Source organism: Ursus maritimus, unplaced genomic scaffold, assembly GCF_017311325.1.
Source record: "Ursus maritimus isolate PB19 unplaced genomic scaffold, ASM1731132v1 scaffold_4, whole genome shotgun sequence".
In the NCBI taxonomy this organism is placed as follows: domain Eukaryota; kingdom Metazoa; phylum Chordata; class Mammalia; order Carnivora; family Ursidae; genus Ursus; species Ursus maritimus.
Window position 1 is genome coordinate 46,034,435 of NW_024426552.1, and position 22,676 is coordinate 46,057,110.

Genomic DNA, 22,676 nt, shown 5'->3' on the forward strand with positions numbered 1-22,676 from the left:
AAGGGCTTGCCTTGAATTAGTCACCACATCCCAGAAATAGCCAATTATAACTGCTTCCCAATGTTGCCAGATGTTGCTCTGTGCAGACCCTGCTGGGGACTATTCCTCCTAGGCATGGCATTTAGCACAGGTTTTTTGAGCCTAAAGTAAAATATACCAATGGCTGATTGAAGAGAGCTGTGCTCCTGCTGAATATCAAGTTCAGTTAGGGAATAAGTCTGGGAAGCAGATTGGAACTACAAAGGAAAGTTCACATAATGCTTAATTTAGTATTACCATTATGCACCATTACTATGGGTAATAATGTATAAATGCCTCAGAAGTATATCTCAGTTACCCGCAGGACCAAAATGAAGAGGACATCCGAGGACGGCCAGTCCAAATTGCCAGACAACACTGCCTTGAAGCAGCAGCAGTTGCCTGCCTACCGGCTACAGCTCTCAGCCACTGGAGTCCTCTCTTGCTTTTTTGCCACAGGAGTATTCTGCCTTGGTATGGGCATCATCCTTATATTGTCTGCAAAGAGTATCAAGGAAATAGAGGTTTGTCCCATCTCACATTTGTAATGCAGATTCTAAGAATTTTCAGCTTTGGGACTATAAATGAGTGACCAGTTTGAGAACACAGCCCCTTAATAGACGAGACTAGAACATCCCTTTTCAGTCAGCTGGTGCAGGTGGTGGCAGCCTCTGTATGTTGGCTTTATTCATCCCTACTCCCTCTTGAGGACAATCACTCTCACACTGGTCTGCTCAGCCATTCATTTACAGGAGCCTGGCAAAGTCAGAAGTTTTTTTAAGCTGGCGGAGTACTGACCAAGGATTGATAGAGAGAGGTAGGAGGTGGAGAGGCAGGGTCAAATGACTGCCAGATGCCCGTGAATCATATGGATAAAAAGTAAAGGCACAAAGATGTCTTCAATTTTGTCCCACTTTCAAGCATTGTGTCTTTCCCTTTGCAAATGAACTCCCTCTGAGATCATTACTTTAATCTAGGAAAGGCAAGAACCCGAATCTTTCTGGCCAAAAGCTGAAGCTAAGGGCATACCCTCCCTCCATTACAAGCCTTTGTTAATTTGATTAACAAGCTGTTAAAGAATTAGAATCTGAGAAGCTGGTTGGGGGGGGGGACATTAAGAGTGAGCCTAAGGTTAGATCAGCCTTGCCCACATTCAATCTAACAAATTAAGCAAATGTTTAATTCAAATCAGCTCTGAGCAGATTACTGGGCATCCCAGACTATGACCTCCACCCTGAAGGCAGCCATGGAAAGCTCTCCCAACATGGCCAGCAGCAAAGTTATGAAGGCCAAGTCTGTCAACATTGACTTAACATTCATGAGTGTCTGAAAGTGCTGAGAGATCTGTTGGGTTTGCAAATGCGTGAGATAAGAAAGAGTTGACTCCTGCCCTCAATGAACTAATGATAGAGTAGGTAAGGTATGTGTGATAAGAACAGAGAGCTCAGCCATGGTTGCCTTGTTCACCACAACCGCAACGCCTTCCTTGCACATTGCCCAGTACATAATAGGCACAAACTTAGTGAAAGAATGGATTAGGGCAAATAGGACTTTAAAGAAGAAAACGCCATTTCAGGTCCCACTCCTCCTACCAAACCACACTGCTCTAATGCCTTTCCACTTATATTTTCTGCTTCCAGCTCCCAGCAGTTTATCTCCCCAGGAATTAAATGCCCTTAGGTCCTTTTGAGTCCTCCAGTGTGAGATGTAAACCACCAGGCCCCACCAACTAGCATATGCAAAATGGCAGGAGAAAATTAAACTTGCCTTATTGAAGAGCATAGCATAAGTGGCTTACAAGGTTGTTAGATTTCCACAAACAGCTCATCCTATTTACTTTTCTATTTTCTTCTTCACCAACCCCTTTCTTTCTGGTGTCTCCCCCCTTCCCATGTCTTCCTTGCTTCTTCCCTTCTGGTTATCCACCCTTACCCACTGTGAAGTGCAGCCTCCATTAAGAGGCAGCCATTGCTAAGTGTCACCTCACACATGTGAAGGGAACCTCACTCCATGGTTCGCGGAGGCCACTCTGCAAACAACTTTCAACAGAGTGATTTTTATCATGTTAAGGAGATTTTCCAATAGACTTTTATTTCTAGTCACTTAGGACAGGACTATTTCTAACATTTTGCTTTTATCTAAGAAAGCCAAAACCACTGTGATAGTGAGATCCTCTTTTGCACATGGTTGTATTTCGTTATATTGGGTGGTAAGATGAAGTGCATACCCCAGGCCAGTGTGGTCAAGCACAGACCTAGTAGAAGAGTTCTGAGTGGTTTTCGTGTTCTCACTTAGCCCTGGGCTACAACAAGGAAGTGACTTTTTTCCAGTTCACTTTAAGCAAGAATGATTATTTCTGCCTCTCCAAAATTCTATGCGGAGCAAGCAGAATGTGATCTTTGATGTCATTTTAGAGCTATAGGTTTACAAGGCCATTCAAGACAGTAGATCAGAGATATGTTTTCCTCATAAATTGTTATTTATCTTATTATTAATTTTTCCATCTTCAATCACCTATTTCACCCATCCCTCCGCCTCCTCCTCTCTGGTAACCACCAGTTTGTTCTCTATAGTTAAGAGTCTGGTTTTTTTTGTTTGTTTGTTTCTCTCTTTTTTCCTTTGCATATTTGTTTTGCTTCTTAAATTCTGCTTATGAGTGAAATCATGTGGTATTTGTCTTTCTCTGACTTAGTTCATTTAGCATAATACTCTCTAGCTCCAGGGGTGCCTGAGTGGCTCAGTCAGTTAAGTGTCTGACTCTTGATTTCCACTCAGGTCACGATCATAAGGGTATGAGATCAAGCCCTGCATCAGGCTCTGAGCTCAGTGGAGTCTGCTTGAGATTCTCTCTATCCCTCTTCCTCTGCCTCTCCCCCCACTCTCACTCTTTTTAAATAAATAAATAAATAAATAAATAAATAAATAAAATCTTTAAAAAATACTTTCTAGTTCCATCCACATCATTGCAAAAGGCAAGATTTCCTTCTTTTTGATGGCTGAGTAATATTCCATTATATTTATTTATATATACGTATATATAAATAATATGTATATATATATCACCTCTTATTTATCTATTCATCAGTCTGTGGACACTTGGTCTGCTTCTGTAGTTTGGCTACCTCATAAAACTTTCAGAACTAGAAAGCACCTTAGATATCATCTAGTCAAAGATTATTTGATCATGAAACGCATTTTTTTCTAATTCTGCACTAATAGAATCCATGGAATAGAATGAATACTGCTAGAAGAAGCTCACAAATCAATTAATTGCTAGATAAAATGATGCTGATGAACAAAATGTGGGCCCTGAGGTTAAGTATTTAACTCAAGGTCAAAGACTGACTGAACTGAACCCCAGTTTCCTCAGTCACAATCCAGTGTGCTGTCAGTTATGATACAGCCCTGTTCTTTAAAGCTTTTTAAAAATTAGAATGCAGTTTTGGGGCGCCTGGGTAGCGCAGTCGTTAAAGCGACTGCCTTCGGCTCAGGGCGTGATCCCGGCGTTCCGGGATCGAGTCCCACATCAGGCTCCTCTGCTGGGAGCCTGCTTCTTCCTCTCCCACTCCCCCTGCTTGTGTTCCCTCTCTCGCTGGCTGTCTCTGTCAAATAAATAAATAAAATCTTTAAAAAAAATAAAAAAAATAAAAAATAAAAAAATAAAAATTAGAATGCAGTTTCACAAACAGAAAGCACATCAATATTTTCCAAGATGATAGTTCAAGCCTTGCTGTGTATTTAAAGAATGATTTAAAAATACATACATACATAAAATAAAGAATGATTTAAGTAAATATAAGCATTTAAATACAATTAAGTAGCCTTTTGGCTAATCTTTAATTTAGCCTAACACTGCATATTTGGCTTCAGAACTGGTGGTTTGCAAGGATTAAAAAAATCCTGTCTTTCTTGTTAGTCTTCCTTCCCAAAGAATCCTAAATCTTGGCAGTTTACCAAGGAGAAGGCCACTCCCTTGCTTTCCTGCTCTTCCCCATTCTCATAATCTAATTATTCTTCAACACAGTAAGGAAAGAGCAGAGGGGGAAGTACACAGCCTCTGTGGCTCTCCGTGAGCCTTCCTTCCTTAAGCTTCTTCCAGTATCTTCGCATAACTGAGGCTCTTAGCCAGAGCTCATAGGATTTGCTCATTTGGAACACACCACCCTTTTTGAAAGAGTCCACAATACCATTTTAAACAGAATTTAACTTTTAAAAGACACAGAATGTGATAACATTTTAAAATCAGAATTATTCCACAAAATCAATAACCCTGCATTTTGGAAGCCTTTCTTTTTCTGTGTTTGGTTCTTTTTAATAACTTCCTCTAGATGTCATGTAGAAAAATTCATTAGTATAAATATTTTCCATACAATAGAATGGAAAAACAGTGAAGTGACTTCCCCATAAAGCTGATTAGCCTCAGGCCATAGGCCCAGTTCTCGTGAGTCATTGTCTAATACTTTCCTAATGACACCTCTTTATGATCAAGACATAAGCCTACGTCACAACAGGTTACATAAATATACAATAGAAACACTGAATTCTAGGTCAGTGGCAAAGTACTGCCAGGTATGAAAATGAGAGACTGTAAAAGGGCCCACTCCTCCCAAGCATCTGCAGAAACACTTTTTCCTAACAGTGGACTATCCTTCATTCATGTCCCAGAGTCCGTGCCCTTGACACACAGAGCTTGAAGACTTAGGTGGACTCAGGACTTGATTTTTAAAATATGAACTCATGTAATTTTTAATTAGTAATTGTTCTTTTCCCTGCCTGACAGATTAAATACACAAAAATCTGTGGAAATTGTGCAAAACTGCGAGAAGATGCCACTAATTTTGACAAAGAATGCACCTGCTCTATTCCGTTTTACCTTTCAGAGACAATGCAGGTAAGTGAAATTCAAGAGTCTTCAATTAGCTGTACACTGATCTACTCCTATTTCACACTTGGCAGTAAATTCATGATTTCCACCAAGTGCTTTCCAAAACTGAAAATACAAAAAATAAAGCAGAGTACTGGTAAGGGAACTTTGAAAGTGTTGAGTTCATGCACGACTCTTCCCCCTAATTTTTTACCTTGGAATATTATTCTTCTCCTTTGTTTCTAAGTTTCCAGACTCTTTACCTTCCCAACTTTGTAACATAATTCTTAATATCAATCAGGCAGGTTTTATTCCAAATGTCAACACAAGAGGAGACCATAGAGATCATTGAATCATTGACTCTAACCACCCATTTTAGAGTGAGAAAATTAATGGGCTGAGAGGTTAAGTGACTTCCACAAGGTTAATGTCAGGGGTCACACACCTGCTGTCCCCTATTCTCTCCCTTTCCCCTCCCCCTCAAGTCATTCTACATTTGCAACTGCCTAATCCCTAAGGCAACTCCTGGCCTGGCTGTCAGGCATTGTGAGAAATGTGAAAGAATTATTAAAAGAAGTCCCTGCTCTTGGGCTGATTAAAGTCTCATGTTAGTCCGGGTCCTCTGAGAAGCAGATGCCAAGACAGGATTAGACATGCAAGAGATTTATTGGGGTAACTGCCTGTGAGAGAAAATGGGGAGAGAGCCAGAGGAGGCCGGGAGAGCTGTCAGATCACAATACAGCTCTGACCCCTGTGAAGAAATGGGGAGGGAAGGAAGGGAGGAAGTTAGGAAGAAAGGTCTTACACTGCAGTATATTCTTTAGGAAGTTTCAGCAAGGCCAACAGTATATTCTTTAGGAAGTTTCAGCAAGGCCAACAGAAAGTTCCTGAAGGAGTCTGCCTCAGTGTCCCTCCTATGCTCAGCCATTGGGAGCAGCCAGGGGCAGCATGGCCTTGATGCAAACACAAGATGATTTCAGAGCATGACACCCGAGGTTATCCTTCAATTACTGTCCCTGTAGGAGGGAACCCCAGAGGTACCTCTTTAGGGCCTCTGCAATTTGGTTGGCAGTCAAGACAACCAAATAAATGAAAAATTGTATTCCTTTCAACTCCTCAAAGTTCCTGTCCTGTCATCTAGACTCCACACCTTTCCCCCCCACAGTGTCTTCCTCCCTGACCTGGTTGATCCCCTTTATAGATGACTTTGCATGGGATGAATCCAAGTATGGGCAGGCTTTCACTTGAGCTTCCCATTGAGCATTCCCCTTGAGCTTCCCACCTCAAGACCCTGCTTCCACCTCAAACTCAGCTGGTCCCAAACTAAACTCATCATCATCTCCTGGAAAACCCTCCTTACTTCCCTTCCTGGTAAAGATCCCATCACCAAGAGTCCAAACTTTCCTCTTTGACTTTACCCTGCCAACTCCTTTTTCATCTCAGCCTCTGATGTGTGGACACTGTTCTTCAATCCATCTTTCCAACCACCCTATTGTCCTCTTCATTTCTTTTGGCATTGCCTCAGTTCAGGCCTCCTGGTCCAGTATCAGAGCTACCTAATTGCACTCCTGCCTTTGCCTTCCCCTACTTTAAACCAGCTGTTATTTGCAAAATAAGTTCACCATCCTCCTCACCCCCAAAAAAGCACTCTTTCAGATTGCTGTTCAACCATCTGAAGCCCAGCTACCTTTACATAAAAACAGGAAGGAGACCTTGTACTCCTGCCAGCTGACCAACTTACTTTCCCGTGATACAACTCTATGTTTCTGCTGTTGTTTTGCCTAGAAAGTCTCCCCACTCACTGCCACTTGTTTTAAACCCCTAACATCCCTAGGCATTCCTTGACCCTCCTTTTCACTCCTTTCTCCAACAACAGTTTGCCCAGATTTGTATCCAATGAACTTATTAAAATCAGTGGTATAAAAATATCCTGCAGACTCATTTCCTCTACTTATAGGAACCTCCCTGAGGATAGGGACCATGCTTAACCTGTTACATCACAACTACCTACTCGAAAGTATCTGCACTATACACTCAAACTTCCCCCCCCCCACCCTCCCTTTACCACAGGTAAACTACCCCAGTTCCTTTCTGCGGGCTTATCTCTACTTGTACATAGATACTATCTTTTCTTGCCTTTGTAAGGACTTAACTCAGAGTTCTGTCCTCTCTTATATCATCAGCTTTTCTTTCTACTCAATCATTCCCAGCATACAGACAGACAGAATATTTCACTTATCTTCAAACAAACGAACCGCTCTTCTATTCTTCCCATTTCCCTGCCAGCTATTTGCCCATTTCTTACTTCCCATTAGTAGGAAATCTCAGAAGAGTTGTCTGTATTAGCTACTTCCAGTTCCTCTCTTCTCATTGTCTCTTAAACCCACTCCAATCAGGTTTCAGCAGTCAGACCTTAGTGCCTTGTCACTCATTGGATGTAGGTGATCACTCCTTTATCCTCAACATACTTTCTTCTCTTAGCTTTAAAAATACTACACTGTCTTGGTTTTCCTCCTAGCCCCCTGGTTGCCCTTCTTTGGTTCCTTTGCTGTTCTTCCTATTTTCCCCCAAACTCCTTATGTTGAGATAGGCAGCACTTTAGTCCTAGTCTTTAGTCTTCTCCTCTCTCTATTCACTTTTTTGGAAATGTCATCTACCTCCAGACTTTAGGTGCCATCTCTTGCCAACACCATTTTGTATCTGTAGCCCAAACATCTCTTCCAAATCCACACTTGTATGTCCAGCTTCCTTCCTAATGTCACCACGTGGATATCTAATAGATAGCTAAAGGTCAGCGTTTCCAAAACTGAATTCCCGGTTTCCACTTCTCCCCTTATCCACCTCACCACCCCCCAACCCCACAAAAAAAACCTAATCCATCCAAAGACTTCTCAATCTCAGTTGAAAACAACTCCATCCTTCTTGTGCGCAGGCCAAAAGCCTGGGAGTCATTTGTGACTCCTTTTATTCTCCACACTTCACATCCAATGCATCCTGTTGGCTCTACGTTCAGAATATCTCCAGGGTCTGTCCACTTCTCCCACTTCTTCTGCTACTACCCAGCTCCATGCTGTGTTCACCTCTCACTTAGATTTCTGACATAGCCTCCTAACAGGTCTCCCTGCTTGTATCCATGTCTCAACATAGTGACCAAAGTGAGTTTTTCTTTTTTAAGATGTATTTATTTATTTGAGAGAGAGAGAGAAGGGAGGGGCAGAGGGAGAGAGAATCTCAGGCAGATTCCAGACTGAGCACAGAGACCAACACAGGGCTCAATCTCACGACCCTGAGATCATGACCTGAGCCGAAACCAAGAGTTGGCTGCTCAACCATCTGTGCCACCCAGGCGCCACCCAGGCGCTCCCAGGGTGAGCATTTTAAAGCTGAAGTCATATGTTATTCCTTTACTCAAAAATCCCTGCAGTGGGGGCACCCAGCTGGCTCAGTTGGACAAGCTTGCAACTCTTGATCTCAGGGTCATGAGTTTGAGCCCCACATTGGGAGTAGAGATTACTAATAAATAAATAAACTTAAAAAAAAAATTCCTAACAGCTACTCTTTCCACTCAGTGAAAAACCTCAAGTCCCTACAAGGCATTGCATGATTTGGCTTCTTACTTCCTCTCTGACCTAATCCCTTCATTCTCTTCCCCCAACCCCACTCCCACCACACTGGACTTCTCACTTATTCAACAAGTCAGGCATTCTCTTGCCTTGCCCCCCTGATATTCACTTGGCCAACTCCCCTACCTACTTCAGGTCTTGGTTCAGCCCTCACCTCAATAAGGCCTACACTGGCAGTCCTATTTCACACTACAACCTGTCGATTCTCCCCACTCTTGTAACACTCCTGATCCTTGTTAACTTGCTATGATTTCAATTTTTTCCATAGTACTTATCACCTAATATACCATATAAATTAATAGTCTATAATATGTATTATTTATTGTCCATCTTGCACTATTGTGTCCCAAGCACCTATGACAATGCCTGACACACTGTAGGTGCTCAATTAATATTTGTTGAATGAACATATGAAACTTCACTTCCTCCACAGTGTGTAACACAGTATATTTATGTGGTAGATGCTCAGAAAATGTTGAAAGATTAAATGAATGGAGGAAAGATAAAGTGCTAAGTTATATAACTTTATGTTCTAGGAAGCTTCAGTTTTATGTGACCCTTTCTTATTTCTCTCTTGATCCCAAATGAAAGCATGTTGGCATTAGTAATATTCTGAATACATCCATACTGATTATGGCTAGTGCTAAGCAATTTTGTGAGTAAGTCAGATATAAACTATAAGGAAATTACTGAGTTGTACTTGGATTATAAGTGATATCTATATAAAGTCAATGAGGGAGGTTATATGCATGTGTTCTTATAGGTCAAAATTCTAGTTCTCTGTATGTTTGCCCTTTATTGCCTTCCTCAACTCACCGTGCTGAGTTAGTGTTAGTTTGTGTCACCTAAAGGGCAGAAATAGACTCATAAACACAGAGAACGAGCTGCTGATGGCCAGAGGGGAGGGGGTTGAGGCCTGGGAAGAATGGGTAGAAGGGGAGCGGGAGGAGATACAAGCTTACAGTTATGTAATGAATAAGTCACGGGCCATCATAGGGATGATGATGAATAAGGCACATCATAGGGAACATAGTCAATGGTATTGTTATAGCATTGTATGGTGACAGATGGTAGCTACACGTGTGGTTTAGACTTCGTCAAATCACTATTTTGTGCACCTGAAGCTAATGTAACATTGTGTATCAACTATACTTCAATTGAAAATTTCAAGAAAGTTGGTGTTGCCGAATTTTGGCAGGAAGGCAGGGGATGCTTTAAACAATAGAAAACTATTCTTTCACAGTTCTGGAAGTCAGAAGTCTGAAATCAAGGTGTAACAGAGTCGATTCCTTCTTGGAGGCTCAGAGTACTTGCATATTTGAGGAAAAAAATCAAAAGATAAAATCTTAAGGACTACAGTTTTCATCTGTCTGTGTACTTTGAAACCTTAAAGTCAAATAGATGTTACCAGCTGCTAACCATTCCTTTCAGGCAATGACTTTCTCATAAAAATCCAACCAAACTAGTTAGTGCAACCACAGAGCCTTCGGTTCACCAGTCAGCACACATTACACATGCTAGGCAATGAGTTCACGCAAAACTGCCTTAAACTAGGAATCCTGCACGGAGTGCCACTGAATTTAAAGAGAAGAAACACCATAAAGTGCCTTATGCCTCTAGGACCAATAAAAAAGATGATGATCTGGGAGGCCTCGTTAAGCTAAATCTTGGACAAAGAATCACTGAAAAAAGGTTATTAAAACACTTCTGTCCCTGGTGTGGTAAGTGTTCTCTGACTGTTTATTTTGTCATTTATGTGAATGCATCACTTTGGGTAAGTAAAATTCTCTTTTTAGCTTCCAAGAAAATGTATGGTAAATTCCACTCTGTGGGTTTCATATTTTCTATAGTTATGGGTCAACAATAGAGGTTCCCTCGTTGGGTGAGGAAATATAATCAGTCATTCCCGCTATGCCTGGCTTGTTCGCCTTCACACCCATGCTCTCTGTTTATGACGTTGTGGCCTGCCGCTTTGTCATGACCCAACCTCTCCCCTTCTCGGTGTTCCAGACACTTTTCTTGTACAAGTGACTAAGTTCTTAAGCCTTTGTTAAGTTTTCTGTAAATGGCCACATTTACCATGACCTTTCTTTCCAGCCTGCCCTGAGTACCAGCATACTTTTCCACACTCATCCTCTTACAGGTCTTTAGAGTGAGACCAGAAGCCTTTCCAAAGTGCCATTTTTCATAATATAAGCAAATCAATTGACTCAGGAGATTGTAAAAAAATATGCTTGTATTTCTAGCACTGAATATAGCACCTAACATATGGGGAGCACTTAATAAAGGCCTTCATCTTTTTGGATTCAGGCCTTCATTATTTTGGAGGTAGGTAGAATATTAATTATAAACAGCCACATTGACATTTCCATTTGCATCATATGTGCCATTAGTAAAATCTGTATCAAGTCTGCCTGGAGAATGTTGGTATGTCACCAGAAAGGTAAGCATGATGGTAGCCTATGACTAGGGAACCTCCTAGGGTAGCATACATGAAAAGGATCATCTCTCATGGCAACAAGGTGACTTACTGCCAAGGTGAAAATCACCTTTCTTTCAGATCCATGAATCATTCTATTCCCTCTTTTTTTGTCCATAACAAATGGTTCACTATTTCTTGAGCAAGGGCTGTGTGCCAGGTACTGTACTAGATTCTAGGGATAGAAAGACAAAGACCCGTGGAGCCAGACCACAAGGAGCTAACCTCATATCTTTCACATGCACCCAGATGGCTCCAGCTTCAAATATGTTCAAGGACTTGGTTTGAAATCATTGACTTTGATGCCTACCACAACCCCTAGGCAAGCATTTTTCCTGCTATTGCTAGGGAATAACGATATTTGCAGCATCAATTTTATATATTGAGATACAAAACCTGGTTTTAAAATTTTTTCATGGCAGGAGCATAAGTAACCCTTACAAAAACATTCAAAATATGTTATTTGGTGATTTTAATAATTCTGTGTAGATGAGGATTTTCCAATACTGATTTTTTAAAATGATTTCTTGGGTTTCTGCTTGATAGAAAGAAACTTTCAGTTCCTATCAATTCTTTCTGAGGTGCTTTTTACTATAAAAATCGTGTCCATGTTTATTAATATTCCAGTTAATTCTTCTTGGTTTTCTCCTTTTACAGGGTAATGTTTATATGTACTACAAATTGTATGGCTTCTATCAGAATCTCTATCGATATATTCTATCCAGAAGTAATAGCCAACTTGTGGGTACAGACTTAAAGGTAAGGCTTTATTTAATTTGGTATAATACTCTTTTTTTTTAACCAAGTAGATCTTTAAGTCTAAAAGAGGTTATGGGAAAGTAAACTAAAAACCTAAAGTTTTATAAGACAGGAATGCTCATTTCATTCTTGCGTAAAATGAAGGGGCTGGGTAATCAATGTATCTGCTATTGAGAGGAGAGGTTTCCCTCTTCAGAACAGTAATATGAATCTTGTCCAATTAAATGGTTATCCTTTCATGCATCAACCACTTTGATAGTAACCTTGAGTGGTTGGTCTCAGTCCAGTTCCCTGTATATCTACCATTGTCCTTCCTATAATTCAGGACTTCACTCCAGCCAAGTATAAGGAAATTGAGCCCTACTTGATTGATTAAAAGCCTTTGGTTTAATTAAATACCCTTTCACTCCTAGGATTATAAAATTTTACTCTTGATAGATGATACTGACCAAACTAGCAAAAAAAAAAAAAAAAAAAACTAGAAGGAAACCTTTTCCATACTGAGATTGTTATATGAAAGTGATAATCAAATGATTTTTTAGCAAACACTCTTTTAAAACTATATTCTGGTAGTTAGGTGGATGGATTCCCTATGACAAGTCATCTAGTATATAGACTCACTACCATTTGCATCATTTTCAGAATATGAATTACACTCCAAAAAAAAGAAGGTTTGATGTTTTCTGGTGTAGGTTTAGTGTGATATTTAGCAGAGCCCACAAATTAAGTTCCTTCCTACAGACATATTTAGTATGTTATATATTGTTAATAAGGAAAAAAAACTACACACACACACACACACACACACACACACACACGCACACACACATGCAATCTCCAAAACACAAAAATTTCCTAGTCTAAGTGAGCCAGAAGTCTGGGAAAAACAGGTAGCAGTCCATAATCTTGTTATGTGTCAATAGATTAGTGTGGATTGATTTACATTGCCAGTGTTGTCACTTTTAACATTCAGAGAGTTTACCAAAGCATTTCTTTTTACTGTATCATCTTGCATCCAGGATGTTGGAAACTGTGCTCCATTTAGCAAGTCCCATGATGGGACTCCCATTGCTCCTTGTGGTGCTATTGCCAACAGCATATTCAACGGTAGGTGACTTTTCCTCTCTCCATGGTGTGCCTTTTCATAAGCGTGTAATAACCTACATGTCCAGAAGATCACCTCTGCAACTGAGTAGCAGTTCAAAAAAAAAAAATTGTGTATACATTATCCACTGACTTACAGTATTTCATTTGCAAATAACTTCTCCCTTACCAGAGATTTGAAGTAGTTAGGGAACATGAGCTAAATGGAGCTTGAGAGTATTTTCCAATAATTGGGGCCTTGGCAAGAAAAAGAATAGTTTTCTAATTCCAAGATCTATTACATGTAGGCATGTTGAGAGTCTGCTAAAACCCTAGTTTATTTTTCAACTGTGTCTGGTTTTGTGCTTTGAAGTGGGGCAAAAATGCTTGCTTGTGTCTCTAGCACAATTTTTAATTTCCTTGCAGATACCATTATTCTTTCATACAAACTTAATTCATCTATACCTATCAAAGTCCCAATGCTAAGAAGTGGAATTACATGGTGGACAGATAAGTATGTCAAGTTTCAGAATCCAAGTTCCATTAATCTTTCTAGCGCATTTGCAGGTAAGACCCATATATTAGCTAAATATTCTTATCTTTTTATAAAAACTTTTTTATGTGTGAGGAAATGTTTATGATACCTCCTTCTTTACTTATTTGCTGACCTCCCTATTGCTCTGACTTTCCCTACCTGTGGACATCCTCATCACATACCTATCAGAATCATGAAATGATTGGTGCCCTGGTTCCTTTCAGTTTATGTTAGGAAAAAGGCAATGTTTTAAGAAAGTTGTTTCTTCATTTATAATTAGGATGACCGTGTAATTTATTGTCCAAACTGGTGCACTTTTGAGAGTGAAAGGGGGCACTAGAATAACTGAAGTTATATATTTATTTGAAATTTGTATTTATTGATCAATAAATTGACATTACTATATTGGTGGACCTATAAAATAATTCCATTACAAACTATTTTAAAAAGCAACTCTCTCAAAAATTAAAATAACATATCTGTGTATATTAAACCAACTAAAAAAACTACTTTATTATTTAAAAATTAAAAGATAACATAAGCAGAATAATTATTCTAGTTATATATAGTCACATATTTTAATCAGTTTCTTGGCCTTATCTGTCTTCATTACATGCCCCTGTATTTTTCCAATGAATTTGTTCTTTTTATTATATTTTAAAATATTTTATTAAAATATTATTTTTAATTTTTTCACAAAATTATCTGCAGTCTTTTTTGAAGTTGAACTTTATGGTTAATCAGTTTGACGCTGTTGGCATCTTTAATTGATTCTCCTCTTTTAACCCTAATATTTTTTTTTAATTGAGAAGATATCTATAGGTGCTGAGGTACCTATCATGCTCATAGCCAATTTTACTAAATGGAGGATATTTCCATTTTCAATTTTTTTGTATTGAAATACACTAGTATTATAACCTAAATATTTTCATAAACACTGTCTTTTTACTTCACATTTTTTTCTATCTCTGTTCCTTCTAAGTGTATTCCTAAATTTAGATGCTACAAAATCTTAAACCTTCTTGATATCATTTAATTTTGGTAGAGAAAAAAATTTTTTTAAGATTTTATTTATTTATTTGAGAGAGACTGAGAGAGAGAAGGAGAGAAAGCATGAGCAGGGGTGAAGGGCAGAGGGAGAGGGAGAAGCAGACTCCCCACTGAGCAGGGAGCCTGATGTGGGACTCAATTCCAGGACCGTGGGATCATGACCTGAGCCGAAGGCAAGCACCAACTGAGCCACCAGGCACCCTAGAGAAAAGATTTTATTCAGTTGAAAACAGGAGCTCCATCAAAAGAGTTTTTACCTAAGTTGAAATATTCTAAAGTACAATTGTAGAATTTAAAAATTAAATTCGTCCACATTTTGAACTCTCATTATATAATATATTCAGTTATTCCCATGTTTTCATAGGGGTAAATTTTAATATCTTCTTGTTTGCAAGATTGGCTTTCAATAATTACAACTCACTAAATCAAAAACTAAAGTTTTTCGGCATTCCATATTTTGGATACTTTGTTTAAAATTGTTAAACTATTTTGACTAAAGTTCAACCAAAAGTTAGAGACTCGTTTACCAAAATGTTTGGATCATTGGGATCATCATAGTTCTTCACAGGCTCAAACATTTCTAAAATTCTGGTTGATGATGCATAACAAAGACAGACCACATATACTACCATCCTGAAGTATTGCTTTTATTTATCAGCCATATTATTGTAAAAATTTTACAGTTCAGTTTCTCTAACTGTGATAATACAAAAATATTTTAATTTGCATAACTACAGCTCTTCTTTTGATTAGTAAAAAATTGTAGCTTGTTTGGTTGTAATTACAAATTATGTAGGTACCACAGCCAATTTGAAGTACATTGATCTGTACATTTATTGATTTATCAAGAACATTATCTTTATTCTGATGTGTTCCACCAAATTTGTATTCATGTTATCATTACAAAACCAAAAAACTTAACTTGATTTTAGATTTTTTAGCTGAATTTATAGTAATATTTATTATAATGTTAGAGTTTTCATCTTTCAAGATTGAACATCAAAAAACTTTGCTTTGATTCCATGAAAAGTCAAACCAAAAAATTCAAACCATTATTATAATTAACTGATTTTCTATTTTGAAGCATTTGAAGACACTGATGTGAAACTGGCCTCATTTAACTGTATGCAAAGTTCTTTTTGTACTAATGGAGGCAACACATTAAAGCTTTCCTTTGTTTACCAAAAAAAAAAAATCTAATAAAAAATTGAAACTAGAAGGAAGCTTATTTGATCTAAATGAAAAGTCATGCTCACATAATGACATATAAATGGACCTTCTGTAGCTACCTGAGGTAAAGCATTGTCTTTGGATGTACTCTTAAAAATAACCACAAACTTCTGAAGTAGATTCTGATGTTCTTCAGCAGATTTATGTCTTTTAATTTTCCCTGGGTCTTTCACATCACAATGGTTCCCTTGTGCAGTAAATGTCAACCAACACTGCAAGTTTCACATTCATCAACTCTCTCAAGAAACTGTACTTAATTTTACATTAAACATACATGTTCTATTTTTTAGCTCTTTACAGGTTAAAGACTTACTAGCAAATAAAAACTGATATCAAACAATAAAAGTTATATATTTGTACCATATAATAAATAGTAAAACCACAGTTGAAACAGACTTCAAACCTGTGCTCAGCAAGACTGTTCCGCATCTGTTTCCCACACCGTGTCATGTATGTGTAACATAACCTTTAATTTCCTTCATTTCCCACTGATCCCACTGACTTGTAGGCTGGCAGCTTCGTGCATCTCACAGGCCAACACAGAGGCCATGACCTAACTTGCTGGAGTGTCAAACAGCTGGTAGGGGTCACAGGAATTTTATGTTTTAATTGAAAGGATCTCTGGTTATCCTTCATTAATCACATGTTAAAGTAAGCATTCCATTCACTGCACATGGGTATTTCACATACTACTAGCTAAGACCATGGCTGGAAGGTGGAAGGATGAAATTATACATACATTATTTGTTTGGGATAAATGCTAAGTCAGATGGGATAACAGACAACAGACATAAGCTGGGACTATCTTAGACAAACTGGCATATATGGTCACTGTACCTATGTTTGAATCCCTAGTTTTTGAAAGGAAGTTGGCAACATTCTATTGTTTTGTCTTGCCACATAACCTCAGACCTACAACACAAAGGGTCCTTGGTGTTCTCTTATCTCCTGCTACACTTTGTTCTTACCTTTACTGTAAGAGCTACCACATTATCCTATAATTATCTATTTGAATACTTGTCATCCCCACTTCAGTCTGTGAATTCCTTGAGGAGAGTAGGAAGTTTTGTATCCCCGGCGCTTGATACATAGTGAGGAATCATGAAATGCTTATTGTTGAATGAATGGATAAATACAAATGACCCAACTTGGAAAAGGAAGAAAGATGGTGCCTCTTAGAACACACTTCACATACTCTCTGGAAATGGCATGAAGTGGGATCATGCTTGAACTTACATTTTTAACAAGCTCCCTGGGTGATTAGGATGTCAGTGTCCTATAGGACATGTTGCCTTGGGGCATGAGCTCATGAGAGGGTGAGGTCCACAGTGGAGGTACCAAAGGCAATTCCAATTTTCATTAAAATTCTTCTAGCAACAGTGATTGAAATTTTGGGAAGGCCAAAATAGGTGAGCTCCATGATATTTGCTGAGGAAGTTTCTTCAGCAAAGGATTTTTTTCCAAAGGAAGTTTAAGTGTACAAACATACTTCAACAGATTAATCCAACCAAACTTAGCACTTGCTTTTACAAGTACCATGCTTAGAAAACAGGATGGGTTTCTTTTAAAAGAAAATAGTTTAGTCAATTGAGTTGAGAAAGAGTGGTTTCATCTTTTGCATTTGGATTCTACAAATACTAGAACCAACTGTCTAGAATGAAAAAGTTCATTAAACAATTTTCTCTTATTGACTAGTTCTTTAAAATTCAGTATGGATTTTATTATCTTCTGTCACTTTTCATTGGAATCACTCATTCCTTTAGCAAGCATTTATTTGAATGCCTGCTATGTGCCAGGCACTAGACTAAATGCCAGTGAAAAAAAGACACTGTATTGAAGAGTCTCTTGTATAGTGGAAAAGACAGACAAGCCCACCATGCTAAAGTGGGAAGTATGAGAATGAGAGTAAATTCAACAGACTCATTTCCTGACACTGGCCCTCCCCCCTTGCTTCCAACGTTCCTACAACACCAAAACCTACTAGGCCTCCTGGCTTTAGAACAGGCTTGTAACACCTTTGCTCTCTGCCTCTCCCCTTTACCAATTCCTCCTCCTTTCTTCCAACTTTGAGCTCTTAGGCACATTGTTGCAGAGAATATTTATTTAACACAGTCTTCATGCACATACATGATTATTTCCTTAGAATAAATTTCTGGAAGTAGAATTTCTAGGCCAAAATATATGTAAAATATATTAAAGCTTTTGATGCATGCTCCTAGATTGCCGGTGATGTTATTAATCCACACATCTATCTGCTCCGTACAAGAGTTCCTGTTTCCACTGCATCATCAATTGTTTCACTCTTTTCTTTACCTGTTACCCAAGTTTTAGGTGAAATGATCATATCTTGTTTTAATTTCCTGTCTTTAAATTATTAGTGAAGCAAATGAAGACAGTCCCTATGATGCTATCCCTGAATCCAACCACTATTATCCTTTTGCTCTATTTTTTCAGTGCTTTTTATGCATTTAATATAATTGAACACATAATATACATATAATTTGATATTCTGTTCTTTTTTAACCCTATGTCAAGTCATCATTATTTCCCGCACATTTCCTTAGAATTTTTATAATCCATTATTTTTAATGGTTGCATACTTAGGTAGCTTATACACACACACTTTTTTTAAAGTCTTAATTTTTATTTCTCTTTACTCAAGAATGCAAAAGTTATTTCATTCTCTCTATTCTAAGGAAAACTGAAGGGTGTAGATGATTTTTCTCAACCGTGTCAATGATTTTCCTCCCACAGGGACCACAAAGCCCCCATGCTGGGCTAAGCCTGTCTATGAACTGGATGGAGAGGACCCAGGAAACAATGGCTTCCTCAATGATGACTTCATTGTGTGGATGCGGACAGCCGCATTTCCCACTTTCAAAAAACTCTACCGTCGACTCAATCGGATACAGTACTTTATTGAAGGCTTGCCTGCTGGTAACTATAGTTTCAACATTACCTATAGTATCCTTTTATACCACTCTTCTTCCTGAGGGTGAAGGAAAATCAGCATCCATCTGGCTACTAGTTGTTGAATTATTTCATTTTGTACTCTTCTACTCTACAATCTAATCTGTATATATAAAGTAGAAATATATAGTTCTTTTACAGGTAATATGTCACTTGTTACCATAGAGCTGTTTGTCTCCACTTTATATAATCAAATGAGTGCTTTTCTTTCTTTCTTTCTTTCTTTCTTTCTTTCTTTCTTTCTTTCTTTCTTTTTAGGAATAACAGTTAATAGCAGTGTCAGGTAAGTAGGGTTGGATAAATAAGGGAGGACTATTTCTATCCCCCAAGAAAGAGTAAATACCAGTGGGCCTAGAAATGTATAACAGAAAGAGGAAGGCTATTATGTGGGATGGGATGAGGTAGAGGACCAGGGATATAAGAGAGAGCGATTTGATAAGTAGTAAATTTAGAATATGTGCTAAAAATAATAAAAACTGAGAGACACTGTAGAACCTTTTATTCTAAACAAAAGTGTAGACCAAGGGAGCCTTGGACTCAAGACACAGGTGCAGTCCATCCAACCCACGTGAGGCACGTTATAAGCTCTGCTCTGAAACGCTGTGTTCTTCCGTCTCTTTGATAACAAGCCAGCTAGTAGGAGTCAGTGCCTTGGTTATGGACATAGGGTCAAGTCAGGAGTCACATGTTTTAATGTGAGATTCTGAATTTTTTCACTTAATTCAAAAATAGAAATGTAACTCTTGACTTAAAAAAAAGATTTAACTTCAAAATAACACCAGACACTATCTTTAAAAAATTATATATTTATACACAGTCTCAGGGCTACTGACTAGGAGGTGTTCGTGGGACCCCCAGCAGGCCAGAGTATCTAACCACAAAACTGTCTACCTCCTTAGTTCCTTTATGTCTCAGGGAGCTTGAATGAGAAATACTTTGGAATAAGTGAATGACTGTATGTGCTCCAGTTCCTTGCTCCATCTTTTCTTTTCTATCCCAGAGTGTGGACATCTCCATTCTGACAGGGGAGGGGAACATTCCTCAGTCAGAGATGCCCCCATTGATGTGACACCATCTCTATTTCTCAGCTTGTTGCCACCTTTTTGTTCACTGATCAGGAGTACGGTTTGCCTTCAGTTCATTCATTTTCATTTCTCCCTAAATAAAAATGAAAGCCACAGACTTGTTTTTCTTATGCAGCATCATACATACAGATCAAAGAGTAAACCATAGAATATTACCTTTTTAAGAGGATTTCAGCAAGCCCCCCCCCCAAAATTTGAGATTGAAAGTTGCTTGACAGTGGTCTCCCAAATTAGACCTTCTTTTTTTTCTTTTTTTAAATAATTGTTTGTTATGTTATGTTAGTCACCATACAGTACATCCTTAGGTTTTGATGTAGCGTTCCATGATTCATTGCGTGTAACACCAGTGCAAATTAGGCCTTCTGATTCCAACTTCGTCTATGAATCCCTTATCAGTAGAGCAGTTAGAGTTGCAATCACAAAACAGGAGGAAAAAACCTATCAAATACTGCTGCCTTCACAATGCATGACAGGGAGTTTGCGTTGAGGGAAGCATAAGAGAGTCCATGTTCCAAACAAAGGAGACACTGTTTCTCCTCTGGGGTCAAGCTCCCCTTGGGTGACTTCATTCAGTCGTATTTTAATGCTGGTGACTCTCAAGTCTAATCTCGCAGGCAGAACCTAGATCCTTAGCTTCCGTCCTACACTTGCACTACTGGAGCTAAGCCCTGGTGTGAGTAGTACCCAGCCTGCTTCATGGCCTGGCTGCCACGCAAGCAGAAGGACTAAATCTGAGCTGCAGCAAACACCTACCACTCCTAAGGGGAAAAAGATGTTCTGTGTATGAGGAAAAGACCTTCTTAATGGAACTGAGGAAAGAGAAAACAGGCAGCTGGGTCAAGGTGGCACGCAGGGACCTGGCGACAGTGAGGAATTTTGATGGAAAAGAGAAAACTTGATTCCTAACCAGTTTCTCTGTGCCTTTAAATCACATGTTGCCAAGTGACTCGAGGCCTTTTAAGAGCTTTGCTGGGAAATGCCGCTGTCCTGTGCCGTTGCTATGAGAAGTCTTTATTTGTTTATTAGTTTGGTTTACAAAAGGCACCAGATGTTTAAAAACCTCAGGCCACATGCACAATCAAAATGACATCATTAAAATGCTAATGATAGCAAACCCACTTCAAACATATTCTCTCTCCCCAGCAGTGAGGGATGTTTGCCTTTTCAAAACCCAAATGAATGCACCACCTTTAGCTTTCCCACCAAAAATGTTTTGCCATATATCTCATTATTTTTTCTTCTTCACTCGTCTTAAAGAATTTTCTCTAAGGTACAAATTCAAACCTTAGTCTATGAAAGACTTTAGCCTACCCTGGGTCTCCTGATGCACAAAATTTTAGGTTTGCCGTAGAGCACATCTGTATTCTTTTCATTTCCTTGGGTCTGCCAAAAAAATGAAATATATTTGTCCATTTTTTTAGTTGTCTGTAAGTCAGTCTGATCTATTTGTGTCAGAAGGCTTATTTTTACTTAATTTCATTCCAGCAAGATACAACATTGGTAAAGATTAGACAATATGAAGTTGAACATTCAACCATTTTTTTTAACCTACAAACAACAATTTTATATGGTTTAGTCTAATGTATTTAGGATACACAGTGGTAGAGCTGACAAGTGTTGAAACAGATCCTTAACAGGTCTTCTTGTCTTAGATTTTCCAGTAACAAGGTTCAAAGGAGAAAAATCAGTTGTTCTTTCCACCCTGACATGGAGTGGAGGCAGTAGTCTTTTCTTAGGTCTCGTCTACACGGTGACAGGAGCGGTGACATGGTTGGCCTCTTTTTCCATGATGGCAGTTCACTTGACGCTGAAAGACAGGAAAGTGCTCTTCATCCAGCAGTAAAGTCAAGTTTTAAGAAGAAGAGCAGAAACCACAGAAATGGACAATGAAGTAACAGAGCCAAAGATTTCTGACAAGAAATGACTGGGATATTTCATCAAGGGGAACTGGATTGACTGACCAAGTACAATCCCAAATAAATAAATAACGAGAGATTCAGAGTGAAGAAGAGGAGGAAGACAGGGAGGAAGAGGAGGAGGAGGAAAAGGCATCGTTATATATAGTGAGATGTCCTTGGAATGGGGAAGATAAATCATCTTTGAGTTCTAAACCAGGTCTCGGGTATTTATTTGAAGCCCTTGTGCCTAAAGGTCGGTGAATGCCTAGGAGAGAGTGCCATCATTAGACAAGAGTAAGTAAGCCTGGGGTCCCCAAGATTAGGTGAATTCTTTTAACCTCTATCAGGCTCAGACCATGAGTCTTCATTGCTTGGTCGAAGTTTTAGACTTTCTAACAATTGTTAAGCATGTAATTGAGCAATCAGGATGATTTTTGAAAACTTATTTATTCAGTGTTCCCTTTTCTCTATGGATTCAAAACTAAGTTTTCTCTGCTAAAAGAAAATACCAAGCAAAGATTGTGGAGTGCCCTGAACACCCACAATACAGCAATACACCAAAAAGAAAGGCCAGAGGGTTCCCTGAAGTTATTCATGTAGCCAAGAGGAAAGCACTGATTCTCTCAAAAGTTGTATTCAGCATTTAAGGGCACAAAACAATTTTCAAACTTATTGGGATGACATATTCTGGAATGCAAATGATGACATGTATTTATGATACTTGAAATACATGTGTTGAGGGAGCTTTTCAGGGTCCATGTGAAAATGTTTGAATTCCTGGGATGCCTGGGTTGCATCTGCCTTCAGTTCCGGTCATGATCCCAGGGTCTAGGGTTCGAGTTCCACATCAGGTTCTTTGCTCAGCGGGGAGCCTGCTTCTCCCTCTGCCCCTCCCTCCGGTCGCCTGGGTGCTCCCTCTCTCTCTTGCTCTCTCTCTCTGACAAATAAAGTCTTTATTTAAAAAAATGTTTGAATTCCAAAGGTACCTTAAAGGAGACTGAACAAAGTACTTGGTAAAGCTGCCAGGGGAAGAGTCCCCACAGATTTGTGTACATAGATCTGAATACTATACTTTAAAAAAC

General features: G+C 38.8%; 1 protein-coding gene across 1 annotated transcript; it reads left to right on the top strand.

Annotated features, from left to right (window-relative positions):
- Nucleotides 1–323: 323 nt before the first annotated feature.
- On the top strand, nt 324–22,442 carry LOC103673253 (cell cycle control protein 50C-like). The gene is made up of 7 exons (XM_008702004.2): nt 324–542; nt 4,799–4,909; nt 11,642–11,743; nt 12,763–12,850; nt 13,253–13,393; nt 18,396–18,605; nt 21,349–22,442. Exons 1-7 carry the CDS (start codon nt 351–353, stop codon nt 21,537–21,539), a joined length of 1,035 nt encoding a protein of 344 aa, XP_008700226.1. The 5' UTR covers nt 324–350; the 3' UTR covers nt 21,540–22,442.
- Nucleotides 22,443–22,676: the final 234 nt, after the last annotated feature.